The following is a 15,051-nucleotide window of genomic DNA, read 5'->3' as shown; positions in this document are numbered from 1 at the left end:
TACATAAGACCCATATCCATTACTAAATGATTAAAGTGTCTCGACAAATCAAAGTGGTGTTACATCGAATCGTTTGCTGGCTGTCGCGTGATTTAAGAATCAAGATAGAGAAAAGAGGGTCGTTATGCATACTGGACGATACACGGACATGTCCATCAAAATGTCAGGCTTTCTTTTGAAAATCACAGGTATCTCGAAGGCGACAAACAGTAGCGGAGAGAGGCGAAGGAAATTCATGGTGGTCTATACCATAGCTGCACTCGTTTATGGCGTGTACGTGAACGTCGTCGATATTTATCATAACTTGCATAATTTGGACGTGAGTAAGAAAATCGTTAATCCTCCATGGACACGTCTTTTGCTTTTTTTACATGAACTTTAAGGTTTTCATTAAAGTGTGTGCGGATAGTTGATCGCACAATGTGTCAGTAAATAGTACGATATATTATACGGATTTAAATATATCTCGTTAAAAAAGCTTGAGAGCATTTTTTTGTTGCAGATTGTAGGGTTTCAGAAGTGCTTGCCCTATGTTATTTCAAGTGTTCATTTCACTTAAATTTACCAGTTGCAAAAATATTACTAAGTCATAAAATTCTTCTTTTCGAAGCAAGTTTTACCGATTAAATATTACAAATCGTTTTCTCAGCATTGTATCTTTCTGGCTTCCAACACGTTGAACATAATATTGGCGATGTTCAAGCTTTCGGTACTACACTTTTATAAAACGGAATTTTCGGATATAATTGTATACGCTCAAAAGCATTTCTGGCATATCAATTACAATGACGATGAGAAGATACTTTTCGCAGAGTGCAGAAATTTTTGCAAGTTATGGACAGTATTTATATTGCTTGTTGCGGAAAGCTCTTTGTCTTTCTACGCGATTGTACCGATCAGCGGTAAGTTAATTCGTCGATTAAAAGATTAAATTAGGTTTCTTTTCTTTTTTTTTTCCAAAAGAAAATAATTTTCGAAATAGTGAACTAAGTAGCTAAGTAGTATATTTTGTTATAGAAGGATCGTACTTTATTTTCCATATATTCGTATATTTACATGTTTTTCATTCGAATATGGTAAAAACAAAACAATTATGTAAGTCATAATACATTGAGAAAATAAATTTTCGCGTTTTAAGTTATGGAAATACAAGCACTGAATTAACCTTAGAAGTAAGAGATAACTATCTCGGTTAGACAAAAACCTAAACTCATTCTGGTCAAGTCTGACGTTATAAGAAAGTTTTATGTTAATCAGGAGGATATTATAAAGCTCATGTTTCACTGTATTTCAGCGAACATTGGAAACAATGGTTCAGAGAGGTTACTTCCATTCAAAATGTGGGTCAATCTACCATTAACCGTGACACCTTATTACGAGATAATGTTCGCCATCGAGGTATTGCAAATATTCGTACATGTATATTTTAAACTAATGGTCGTTTTTCCTTATGCGCCCTCAAGTTTTGAGAAGTTTAAACTTTCAGCAACTCTGTACCTTTCGTTGCCAGAATAACTTCTCAATGTTTGCAGAGAAAGTAACATAGCTTGATTAAAAATATATTTAAGCAAAATATTTGAAACTCGTGTCACATTTTCTTATTGCACAGTCGCCGGTTAAACAGTCCCTGAAAACTGGATAAAATATCATGTATCGTAATAATTTATCATCGACGACTTCATCATCGAATTACTATTTATACAGTTACTGGCCGTACAACAAATTGGCGCAAGCTATTTATGCCCCGAACAGTTCTTATGTGTGCTGAATCTGCACGTAGTCTATCAGTTTCGTATGCTGCAGAAAACGTTATTGAGTTTGTGGTCGAACGTCGACGAACAAACTGATATCGCCGATTATTCAAACAAGTACTACGTAATATTGAAGAAATGCATCCGAAAGCATCAGTCGTTGATTCAATTGAACGCTAAACTCGAGCAAATTTTCACGTTGCCGATTCTCAGTCACATGGTTATCTTTAGCGTGCTGATGTGTTTCGACACGTACGAAATCGTTCTGGTACGTATAAACGATGGGTCTGTTTTAGCCCTTAAAGAATACCGTGGACGGGAGTGGGCCGTATCGTTTGAATTAAAAATTTAGCAAGGTTAATCACATTCGATTAATAACGTTTTGTTATTATTCCATACTCGAGATTCTACTGGTGGTAAACTTTAAGGGTTGAATAAACGACCATTTCTTTCTACTTTTCACAAAATATTCTAATTTTCGAAACGAAACCCGAATATATTAAATCTTCAGATCAGAATGTTGTACTTGTACATAGGCAAACATATCTTCCGGGAAACGACTTATATTTTTTTTCCACATGATCGGTAGCTTTGCCCATATAATTTTCTTCACATATATCTGCCATGGTTTGGTAGAAGAAAGCACGAATGTTAGCATAGCGTCGTATTCGGGATGGTGGGTGTGTCTGCCAATGAGCAAAACAGGCAAAAAGATACGAAAGGATATGAAGATGATGATGATGAAAGCGATGCGACCGTGTCAACTGACCGCCGGAGGATTCTTTCCTGTGACTTTGGAAACATCTACCGCGGTATGCAACCACTTTCTTTCTCTAATCTCACATCTACTCTGAAAGTATCACTTTCAGCGATTCGTTACGATATCTAACATTATTTTGTTCGTAAGTAAACAACATTTGCCTCAAAATATGTCTCATCTTCGAAACAATGTAACATGAATTTTACTTATAACAGTGTAGATATGGTATTTTTGCATTTATGCTTATTGCATATATATTTTTACATATCTATAATTACGATAGAATACGTATTATAACGAACGTATAAATTTTATAAGAATTTCTCGTTACAGCTTATAAGCTCGACGATGTCGTACTTTGCTCTCATGAGGGAATCGTCTATGAGAATAGCAGAGCAATAATTGACTATAAATGCACGAATTTGCACAATGAAAATATCTGAATATTAGCAAATAAACTTCAGTATTTGTATTCAAATGATTACAAGAATAAACCTAATATTATTGACTGATACGTAATTTCTTCGGAGAATTAACGACAAATTTCCAAAATAAATTCACGTTCGTTTCCTCGAATGTGCGGCTGCTTCATCTGCGATCCTACGTTGAACGCTAGTAAAAGTTCCATCAAGAAGGCAAAGCACTCTTACGTCGCTTAAAAGTAACTAAGCACTTTATGCATAGTCACGATCGTTCCTCGTTCTTTCTATTGTCACCTGTTCCGTCCAAACTCTCGGAAATGGCGTTCAGGCAGGTCGTCAGAGTGTAAAGTAGCGATGTAAAGATCTTGCTCTACCACATTGAGCCAAAATTAGCAACATAGTCTTTATCTTGATTATTCGACGTTGACCGCGTGAACGATGCAAGATACGAACATCTGAATTTTTCAAAATTCAAAATTTATTTTTATATTTATGGGGATACTTTGCGTATACCACGTCGATGTGTTACATTTGATCTTCGCAAAAGCTTCAATAACGCGATCAAGGATCAGATAGACGATAAAAATCAGATACGAGATTATCTTATTATGCAAATATATCTGATACAAAGTCAAAGAGTCGTGTACAACAGCACTGAGTACTTATTGAATATTGCAGAAAGTTGAAAAATATATTTACGGTGATCGTGCTTGGCCAGGTAATTTCTTGCTACGGTGTATGCCTTGTGGGATTTCAGCTATTTCTGGTGGATATGGTAGGCGATATATTTTAAGTTGTATCGTTCAGTCGTTTCGTTTCAAATTGTCTCAGTTACTTACGCCTAAAGTTATCTCGTTGCATTTTTATTATTTTTGTTGAGAACTTTATTTCTTTTATAAATATATGTAAGCAGTAATCGTGAAAATTAGCGACTACGTGATGCCAGGAGTAAAATCTTGGCTTGGACGTTTGTAGCTGGCTACGTTAACCAGATAGAACGGATACGCGATATACGGTAGTGTCCGGATATATTGCCACGAGCTATTTCCACCAACTCCTGCAATTGCTCGCTCAAGGCACGCCTCGTTGTCTGTGATCCGTATCGATGTAATTGAATTCGATATTGAATTATTGCGCTAAGCAAATATAATTTCTTTTACTTTTCATCATATTGTTACGAGATGGCCTTAATCGGATTATTGAGATTCGTGCGATCAAAATGATACCAAACATGAACATATTAGTCCAACAATTTTTAACTAAACCGAAGAAATGTGTAATATTTGACTCTGTCTTTCTCTTACCTTCGATACATAATTTGTGCCAATTTTGGGAAAGTCACCACACCGGATATATAATCATTGAACACGGTTTCGATCAGTGAACATATATTTGGATATTTTAAGCACCACGTACAACAGATGCAGTCAATTCAAATATCGTATCAGCTTTTTAATAAATATTCATGGTATGTCAAATTGCATCAATTATACAGAATACATACTATGCAAATGTAAATATGATACGATTCCCCATTATTTGAATAGATATACAATTAGTTTATACATCAAACCGAGTTTTCGTCATAGAGAAATGAAAATATTATTAAATAAATAAACATAATTAGTTTGTTGTTTCTGAACTTAATTACACGTTTTCGTTCAATATTTCAATCGGACATAATTATTAAATCCATATATCATACACATACAGTATATATACAATGGCAGACGATAGAAAGTTTATAAAACAATAAATATAAAGAGACGCTATAATTTTACAAAGCAGATTTATATTTGATAAGAGTAATGAATAAGTATATGTATAATATACAGCACAGAATAGACGATTATTACTAACACACAGCAAAAGATCTGTAGTGCAGAAGGTATTAAAATTCATAGTATATCAATTTTAAATTTTCCTTTATCTGCAATTGTATAATACATATAGTAAAACTATAGTTTAAGATTGCACTTTTCACGAGAAATACACAGTCTCTTTGGAATATAATTTTCTGATTACGTATACATCATCCGTACGACTGTCGTATGAAAAATAATGAATTTCGTAACTTAAATTATTTCCCAGTATAAGTGGAACAGTTGCACAGTTGTTTCATGCATTTTACAATAGCTATTATCCACATCGGAAACAGTATGTTGAATAGAAATATTTGCATAAAAGTAAATTTATAAGCAAATTGATATTATAAATAATCCATCCATTTTTTTTTTTTTTTTTTTCTAAGGTGTGAATCCTTCGCAGGAATACCAACAGCAATCTCACGCTTTTCCTCATCCATATACATAATTCAAGGTCTTTTGAAGGTTGCATGAGAAAAGAAAATTTGATTTCTCTGCTCTCATTCCCCGTGATTCATGGTGTCTAGAATTCCATTAAACGAATTCCATATTTAAAGAAGTTTGCCTAAGTGGTTGATAAAAAATATAAATCGTACGAAGGAATAAACTGATCCTGCATGATATTTACTTATTTTACTTGTTCATTCGTTCAAGATCGCATCAACCGTGCGATTATTAGCGACCACAATGTACGTACATATACGTAATATCTAATACGTAATGTATAACATACATAATACATAACGCATGATGAATGAACGATATAGCAATACAGCAGTAAATTATCCGTAAATAGATTGCAGATTTTTGAGCGAATTACGATCAAACGAATAAGTAGTAGAACCTCGGTAGAAAATTGCTTCACCTACCAAGTATTACAAAAAGTACTGTACCTTGGATATATCATATATTTTATTATATTACATGCATTCTGTGTAATATTGCATTTTGAAATTTTCCATAAATGCACAAAAATCAGCAGTCTAATTAATTATAAGCGAATATATGTATGCACACATAGCGGTTACTACGTAGTTGGATAAGCTCAGTTTACAATGTTATAGCTTATCCTACATAGCTATGTTTTTAAGAAAGCATAGAAAACATAGTTTTGCATAGTTTTTGATTGTTTCTTTTGTGTAAGATATTTTTGCAGTTCGATAGAAGGTCCATAAAGAAGATACCATTGTGATAGTTGCTCTTTTGCATCGCTTCTAGTTAGAAAGCGTGAATGTGTCGCATGGCTTTTTCGTCAATTGACGTTAGTCTAGTGCTCGATAATCAATTTTTGCGCGATCGTTTTCTTCTGTATACTGTTTACCAGTCTGTTCCGGTAAATATTTACTTCGACGTAAATTAGATAGAGGAAGGACACACGGGGATAAAGGAAAAGTAGGATGAGAGATTGTAAAATCAAAGCAAATACACGTGTCGAATGGTAGGAACTTTTTGAAGTTTGGACGCAATGCGATTTTCCAGGAAAGTTGCGGCCGTGGCAGCGGCGGTGGCGGCGGCGGCGGCGGGAAATTCCCCGGGCCGAGCGAATTGGTCTCCATGGAAACCACCCCAAAGCCAATCCGGGGTACATTCGTACGTACATTTACCCTTGTCGAGGCGCGTCTGCAACACTCCCCTTACTCCGCTCTCTCTTCATAAACTTGCTTCCCTTTTCGCCCCTCTCGACTCTTCCGTATTGTCCCCCCTCTCCGCAGCTCTCCCGAGCTCTCCTTCTCCCTTTCTCCCGTTATCTGCTACACCTCCACCATCTTGCTCCCTTTTATTTTATTTTTCTCTCGCGTCTCTTTGTTCCGCTATAATCTTCCTACCCGATTTTTTCTTTTATCTTTATAACCATCCTATTTCTCTATCGTTTCGTTTTATTTTACCTTCTTTTTACGCTTCCTCTTCCTTCCTCCTTTCACTTTTCCGCGTTCACTTTCCTTCGTCGCGTTCCAAACCAAACCAGTAAGAAACGAGTCGCTTATTTGCCAACTCCGCGAAACAAAAAACGGAGAACATTGATGAATTATACGAGATAAGCATCGATCAAACGCTTTTGCGCTGATATCTAACATATTTCAAACAGTAGAGTTATCCACTTTCGCCCGTCAACTTGAACAAATACTTACATTTATTCGAAATTCGATTTACATATTATTACGTAGTAATAATCATTTCAATTCTGTAAAGCAGTGGCGAAGGTATCAAAATTTATGTTACGAATAGGTAGCGAATGTAATTTATTTTTCAATATTTGTCGTCAATGCTCTTCTTACATAATAAAAAGTGTCTGGTGGTGGGGGGATTTCAATCGAATCGCTGTTCTTAGGAAAGAATTAATAAGAAGAAGTGTCCTTTGTTGAAAATATCATAGGCATGATTGTATTTTACCTCTCATAATACCGATCATAACTAATAAACGTTTGATATTTAAATTACATTTCCATTGTTATATATCAAACAATGGAAGCTATATATGAATACAATAAACCAACAATTGCAATAAAATTAAATGTATATATACCTTTTTAAATTCTTACTAATTATATTTTTGTTATCATCTTTTAATATTCTCCTTTTGCTACAATAACATTCGCATGTTCTTCCAGCTTTTTTATTTTCTTTTGCCATTCAATAACATTTTGCGTTTCGGCGCAACTTTCCTTGAGTTACTTCTTTCATGCAACGTTTTGCAATTCTCTTTCTCATTTCACAGTATCTAACGTGTTCTTCTTTGCTTCTTTTTCGTCAGTTTCTGGCGTTAGAGACGCCACGTCAGCGACGACGCCAGCGGCGCGGCGCGCGTCGTCCAGCAGATTGCCTGGCACGATGCAGCCTTATAGACGCCGCGCCGTTGCGTGTCTGATTGCTCGAGGCCCTGCGTTTAATCGAACAGTGACGCCGAAGAGGGCTTCTATGACATTTGATAAGCTCCTTTTCTTTCTCTATCTACACTTTTGTCCTGTTCTTACCTCTACGCAAATATTCTTTACGCGCTTGACAATTATTGACAGAAAGATCTCGTTTTATTAGCTTCGTTGCCGTGTTGCTTCTTTAAAATTGGCAGAGACAATTAACGAATTAGAAGAAGGAGATGAGTTTCCATTAGTAGAAAAGCAGATAATTAATCGCGTTCATATTCGGACACAGCACTATCTGTTTTGCCGCGTATAAGGGGGGATGATTTTTAAACATAGTGTTGCGGTCCTTTTCTTTATACGAGTAGTTCCTAATAATATCTTCTCGTATCGTCTTGTACCGATTAACATTTCCTACGGTACTTTTCTTCGTTACGAATAATTGTACAATTTTGCGATAACTCTTCCCCTTGTCTTTATAATAATGGATATACAGTGGTCCATCTGAATATTAAACTGAAAAGTAACGCGAGCATTGGAATACTTTTGCGAGCATCGTGAAACGCTATGTAGATACAAAGTCCTATAAGTACCAATCCCGTATACGTTGACAGATTTTCTTTTAATCTTCACTATATATTCTTTAGAACTTGTAACTTCGTTTAATCATAATCTAGGTTTCAGAACTTAAGATTAACGTGTGTTGTTTGTTTGATGGCAGTTTAGAGCGTAAACGCCCGAAAACTTTCGTAAACGGCTGTGTATAAGCGGCATATAAGTGTATATGGAGAAAGTATAAATCCTCCACAGCTGTCTACTTCAACGCGTCAGCTACCTTTGCTGTGCTCGTTTGCCTGGTTCTTCTTTCCCCAATGGGAGGAGGTAACCGTCCAGGACAGTGCGTCATCGGACTGTCGACCTGGTACGGTACAGTTTCTGGCTGTGTGGTCCGCGGTATCGTAGGGATAACATCGTTCGGCGCTATCTACCGGTATACTGGTGGCCATGTGCTATTTGCCGAATGTGATTCTCCAGAAATCAGTGGCATTGGAAGAGACGAAGCGCTAGCAGCTCCACCCTTGTGAAACCAGCCCATGAGTGTCCTTTTTGACCTGCGGCTAGTTATCAAAGTACTCTTCTTCTTTACACAGATGCCGGGTTAGGTAAGATAGAGCTTCGATGGCAACCAGATCTCCTTCATACGACCTTCTCGGTCGCGTAGTTTGCTTTTTACGCCTCATACGGGCATACGAGCCTCATACAAAATTGGGTTACACTAAGCTCCACCAGGTCAATATTGCTCCTGGCAGCAGCTAAATAGTGTGATAATGGGAGTGACGGTGAGAGTATGCGACGTTGTAATCTTCATCGGTATTGAGGATCATCGCCGCTGTTAGAACTGCGATTATTGTAATAAACATATTTAAAAATCACCGCATATCCTCTGGTATTGTTGATTGATACCAATTGCTTGCTTTAGATCTGACCGATCGGGCACTTAGCGTGATCTTAATTAGCCTCTTGATGAGTTCCGCATGTAAAGTTTACAACTTGGAAGGTAGAACAGATGTGCTGTTCCAGTCATAAACGGACGGCCACTTTAAATCCTGAACATAGGTAAACTTGGAAACTTTACAAAAAGAACAAAAAGAGAAGAAGAAAGTAAGAAAATGGAGATGTTAGAGAACAATTCAATCGTAAAGAGGAACGATAAACGTTTAATAAACGAAACACGCGGTACTGGTGCTTTGCTAGAAATAACAAATGTTTGCTTTCTCTGTGTTTTATTTTCGTTGCTATCGCTCGTGCGTTTATTTCCTGGTGAAACAGTTGTAACGAACCGGAGATGATAGGTTCTCGAGAGTGCTTAACTTTTCAATTTTAAAACGTTAACCAACGTCTCGGGGGAGTCGTGTGTGCAAATAAACACAATTAAAGCGCATTACGATCAGCCTTCATTAATGGTTTTCCATCGATCCTAATATTGCACATATACCATATAGCTATTCACAGCATGTTAATTTTGTTTGCACTTAATGTAATTTTGTCCATGTTAAACTCACCTATATACATGTAAATAAAGCGATGACAATCGCTCGATATTATCGCTTCTGACATAATCAGTATAATTATAGTTGTGTTTATGCTCTATCCGTTGATTTCCATCCATTTGATCGAGTGATAAGTTTGATTATTTTTCAAAAATTATTTACAAAAGGGAGAGATACACGTATTAGAGTATTTTTCACGAAAGACATAAATATGTAAGGAAATGAGATGAGTAAGTTAATTCTTGATTGTAATATAATCGAGGGAGGAACAAAACGAAAGTATGACGGTTTGGGCTTCGCTGTTGTCGTTGTCCATGGTTAGATTCATAAGCTCGGGTTGTTCACGTGCCAGTTCAGCGACTTTTAGTAGACATTGTATGGCTTGGTCCACGAGCACCGTGATTGACTTGGCAGCGCGAATACTTGGGACAGCGCGAGACGATATATCGGCGGCGGCAGCAGCAGCTTGCATCAAATCGGTCTGCGGCTTCTTCGGGGCCCTACGCCTGCGCGACCTTGACTCCGACCCGATAGCTACGCTTTATTTTTCTCTTAACTACGCGATCTGCGCATTACAATTCGACGCGTAAATGAGTATGGAACAAACGGCGCAACGGTTCGATTAAATTGTAATTATCACGCGGATACTTGCATTCCAGTGCTGAGTGCTGCGGCAGCGCCCTGCAAAACTTATGTCACTAATGACGGTGCAACGCCGCTTTATGTAACTAAAAGCACGAAAAGAAATCAAACTCGATGCGTCTTACGAAACGTGAGCCGAAGAATCGGAGGAATATTTATCTATTTCCTTTATTTAGGGGATTGATGTTACTCTCTCGTTTAATCGTCACAAATATCGTTAAAGAATCACTCACGTAAATCGTCAGACGATTGCCTATTGGTAATATTCATATTATCACGTCACTACAGACATTGGCACCTAAACGAATTATTAGAATTAATTGTAATTACGTTCAACGATACGGTAAGTTGTATAAACTTATCATGGAAGAACATTTATAAGCAGGCGAATTGGCACACTGGTGATCAACCAATGGTTGAACTAAATCACACAAAACACCTATGAATTAAAGAAAGTTGTTTCTGTCTGTATTTTAGTTTAGCGACAGAGTAACGCGTGAGCATTGAACTTTGAAGTCACTTGAAAACACTTCGTAACTATAAACACACTGTTATTCACTAATCCATCGTTGTACGGTCAAGACTCCGACCGATGCAAGCTCCGTTATGTGTATGGAATTGTAGTAGGGAGGCTCCCTTGAAGTTCTAAACGATACATAAAAGACATAAAAGACTAGAAAAATAATTTCGAGGGTTGCAACCTATCCGTTTTGCATATATCGGATGATTGCGCTATGAGGCACTTGATCGGATAAGCGAGACCAAGCTCCACCTGCATAGATCGGATAACTGGACCGCCAGACAGGCGCCATCGCCTGCATCCTGTTTGTCACGGTTGCCAGAAGTACGAACAGCAGAGAGGGGTTTTGACGTAGCAAACAATAACAGAGGGAGAACAGGCTAGTTCTTACCGAGGAGTCGGCGTCGATTGGCGTTAGCGTCGGTTGGTGACTCCACGCTTTCAAAGTACAAAGCGAATTGCGCATATCAACAGCGAGTGCATAGATAGACGCTTGTTGATTGTGAGGTGACAATAATTTTGTATAGTTTTGTCGAATTTTGAAATTCCGATATAAATAAGGAATCAATAAACAGGTAAGACAACTATTTAACAGTGTTGTATCAATGTAATCTAAGAAATGATCGTTTTTTGAAGAATATAAAATATTTTGTTATCCTGGAGATATGACACGCGAAATCGATCACTCGTGTATTCTTTAAAGCGATAAATAGCTCTTTTAATGTATTTAGGCGGTGATGGCGTGCCGGTACAGCCGAAAGAAGCTTTGCTATAGAAAATGAGTCAAGTAAGACATATTATGTGTTTAATACTTTTGCATCGGTTTAAATCCTTACCACCGTCTTAAATCGATTAATAACGAGTATTTTATAAATGGACAGTGGTAGTAGCATGCTGTCTCCTGCTACAAGGAAAGTTCCTGAAAAGCAGGCATTCCGTAATGACCAATATGAAACTAAGGGTACAGCTTGCAGCGGTATCCTCGTAGCAGATAGATGCGAGCTGCTGAAGCACAATAAAAGAATGACCCATTTAGTAAATGTATGGGCAAGAAGTCTGAAAGAGGTAAGGCATGGAGCAGAAGGTTCAACAACCTGCTCTTTGGAGAACAAAGTAAAGAAAGCGGAATTGAGAATTTCCACGAACGTTGTTGAGCACAGCGGAAGTTTCTATTTATTCGGACATTTTTCCAGTCCATATTCAACATTTGGAAATCAACGATAGTGTAAAATATTTGGCTCGAAAGAAACAAAATGTTATTAACAAATGCATGGGTTTAGAAATACCGGAAACATTACGAAACATAACTTTCTCTGCATTGATAGATGAAAGGGACACGTCAGAGGTCAAAAGTAAAAAAAGGCTATGTCGAAAAACTTGTACAAATGTTTTCTACGCTCTTTAATAATAAACTATTGATTTAATTGCTAAAGAAAAATACTAAATTCAAACGCCAGTTTTACAGCGACCACTCCTAACAACATCCTCGTACATATACTACAATGTATGATAATAACGTATAATATATAGTATAATGTATAGTAATCAGATAATGCTATGCCATTCTTACGGCATTGGAAGCCGTTAAAAACGATCGGTATAAAACAGCTGTAGTATTTAGCAGCTCAGTAGCAACGATACTCGTAACAATTATCTGGCAACAATTTTGTTGTAAGAGACGTACTCGAATTATACACAGATCTATCAGCAGCAAATTACTATAGCATGAATTCCAGTCCATCAAGGAGTATCGAGTAACGAAGCTGCAGACAACGTAGCCAAAGAAGCGATAAATATCCAACCATCGACCACACACGCGTCAAACAACCGTGGAATCACAAGTGGAACGTTGAAAAATCAATTAGATCGAGCAACAGCTCAAACAATTTTCTTCGTGACGTGATAGGAAGATCCTTCAATGGCAGAAACCGAGTCATTCTAAACAGGATCCACATTGGCCATGTTGAGGTTGAGGTTGACTGATTGAAGAACGAGTAGATGAATTTGTAATAGAAAAGTATATTGAAATAATTAAAGGTATAAGTATAAGTTTATGCTGATTCAGATCCTTACTCTCCTAGTGTTACAATACAATGGAATCGATAAGGAGCACGTTCATATATTTAGAGGTTACAAGGAACATAAATAGACATCTTTTTATCAGTTCCTTTGTTCCTAGACCTTGCAACCGAAAACATAATGTACATTCAAGGGTACAACAATATGCACCTCTCCTTATTTAGAATATTTCTGCGTAATAGCAGTCTCCGGGTCACGGATATACATAAATAAAGATGTAGAGTTTTCCTTGAAGTAGTTAGTTTAACAGGCCACGCCAGACGTTCTCACAAATTGCTCCTCACCTGAAAGGGAATACGTTTACCTCGCTGAAACACATGTCAATGTTCTTCGACTTTTAAATACATATCGATGTTTCATAAGAAAACCGAAACCTTACGAAATCAGGCTAAACTTCTGCAATCAGTAAAGGAATGTTTTGTACGAAGAATGTTAAGAACCTTCTGAAATTTATCCAAAGCAATAAATAGGTTCTACGATTTTATCCAAGTACTACCAATCGGCAGATCGATAATGGCCCAAATGTCGGTGGGACGTTAATCTTTGAGATAAAAAAAGGCATACTAAATTGGAGTGGATGGAGAAAGAAGAACGAGCCCTTGACAAATCGCCTTAACAATAGAACCTACAACTGGCAATAGGATTATCATTATGGTCCTGTCGCATCATCGATCACTGATCGAACGACTCTGTCGGTGATCGTTAGCGGAATTCGTTTTGGCCTAGAGCTGTTACAAAATTGTAATAAAAACTTATAATTATCCATTTTCCCCATCTCTCTTGTATCTGGCGTAACTGGCTATTTTATGAATCTTTCGACCTCGGTGAGAGAACGCGGTGGATGACTAATTACATTCACCGTGTTACCGTGATAAATAGTTTTGCGGAATTAATGCGATAACCAAAGTACTGTCAAATTATTTCCAAACAATAGCGAAAAGATAACGCCGGTTTGGTTGCAATCGTATCATTGGTATGCAGACGCAGAATTCATGCGGCGCACCGTGTTGAAAATGAACTGAATATACCGGATTCTGAAATTTTCGTAATAGAATCCGTATAAAGGATGAAACTCACACGGGAGTTGATGGTGTCGGACGCGTAATTATTTAGGCGTTAATTGAAAGTGGAAATTATAACACGATTTACTTGTGCGCTTTTATTAAATCCAATAATATTGTATGTACGTAATGTTTTAAGCGAGTGGTATCTCATTTTCAAATATGAAGCGTAATTCTTTATCGAATAAGACTCATCTGTATCTTTAATACAATTTGTAAAACGTTAATTTCTACTTTCATTCGCTGTTATAACGAATAATCTTTATACTGAATCTATTTCTCTATAAATATATTATCAAGCGTTGCATATTATATTTACATGAATTATCATGGAAGACGCTTTTAGAATTTTCTTTTAGATTTATAAATTATGTCTCGCGCTTAAATCAGTATCATCCATACGTCGTACGGATATTTTAAAAGTTTGCACTGAAGGGCCAACGCGGGCTTGAGACGTACGCAGCGAACCTGTTAAGACAAAAGGATTCTACGATTTCATCTTATCGTCAAATCATTTATGTATTTCCTATAGAAATTGGATTTTGGATTGAAGCACATAAGTGCATAACAGCTTCGAAATGGCTCTACGTTTCATCGATAATATCAATTATTTGTAACAGACACACACAATTAAAATTATAATTCTGTAAATTTATATATGTATGTACTCGGATAATTAAAATTGCATACAAGTTACGTATGTATATAAATTATAGCTTTCATAATTCAGTCGATAACAAAGTTTCAAAAGGAAATCATGTCTTCAAGGTGAACCAACAGATGACGCGTTAGGTCACCAATATGTCATATATATGTGTGTGCATAACATATATACTATAGAACGTTGTATTACATGTCATACGCATAATTATTACGATATCAATAGTACTTTGTGTGTTAAAGTACATTCAGCTTAATTAGAGATATTAACTCCTACAGCAAAAACAATTTCAATTATCTCAACAGTGCCCAATCTTAATTTTCGATGTAATTAGGAGGCGTGATACAATATTGTCGGGTTAAGTTTGAGCTTTAGAAAAAC

General features: G+C 36.8%; 1 protein-coding gene and 1 long non-coding RNA gene across 2 annotated transcripts; both read left to right on the top strand.

The window, feature by feature from the left end:
• Positions 1 to 124: 124 nt before the first annotated feature.
• On the top strand, positions 125 to 2,913 carry LOC122571700 (odorant receptor 30a-like). Its single transcript, XM_043735760.1, has 6 exons — positions 125 to 319; positions 650 to 902; positions 1,295 to 1,398; positions 1,705 to 2,019; positions 2,288 to 2,563; positions 2,845 to 2,913. Exons 1-6 carry the CDS (start codon positions 125 to 127, stop codon positions 2,911 to 2,913), a joined length of 1,212 nt encoding a protein of 403 aa, XP_043591695.1.
• An 8,392-nt stretch (positions 2,914 to 11,305) lies between these two features.
• On the top strand, positions 11,306 to 14,638 carry LOC122572165. The gene is made up of 3 exons (XR_006318398.1): positions 11,306 to 11,444; positions 11,601 to 11,656; positions 11,751 to 14,638. It is a non-coding gene; the product is annotated as an uncharacterized LOC122572165 (long non-coding RNA).
• Positions 14,639 to 15,051: the final 413 nt, after the last annotated feature.

The sequence above is a fragment of the Bombus pyrosoma genome, linkage group LG10 (assembly GCF_014825855.1).
Source record: "Bombus pyrosoma isolate SC7728 linkage group LG10, ASM1482585v1, whole genome shotgun sequence".
Classification (NCBI taxonomy): domain Eukaryota; kingdom Metazoa; phylum Arthropoda; class Insecta; order Hymenoptera; family Apidae; genus Bombus; species Bombus pyrosoma.
Note: the sequence above shows the minus strand (reverse complement) of the source record. Positions and strands in the feature narration are given on the sequence as shown.

Coding starts and splice junctions, on each gene's coding strand:
- LOC122571700 (XM_043735760.1), top strand. CDS start 125: ATGCATACTGGACGATACACGGACATGTCCATCAAAATGTCAGGCTTT. Junction 903..1,294: donor CGCGATTGTACCGATCAGCG/GTAAGTTAATTC, acceptor ACTGTATTTCAG/CGAACATTGGAAACAATGGT. Junction 2,020..2,287: donor ACACGTACGAAATCGTTCTG/GTACGTATAAAC, acceptor ACTTGTACATAG/GCAAACATATCTTCCGGGAA.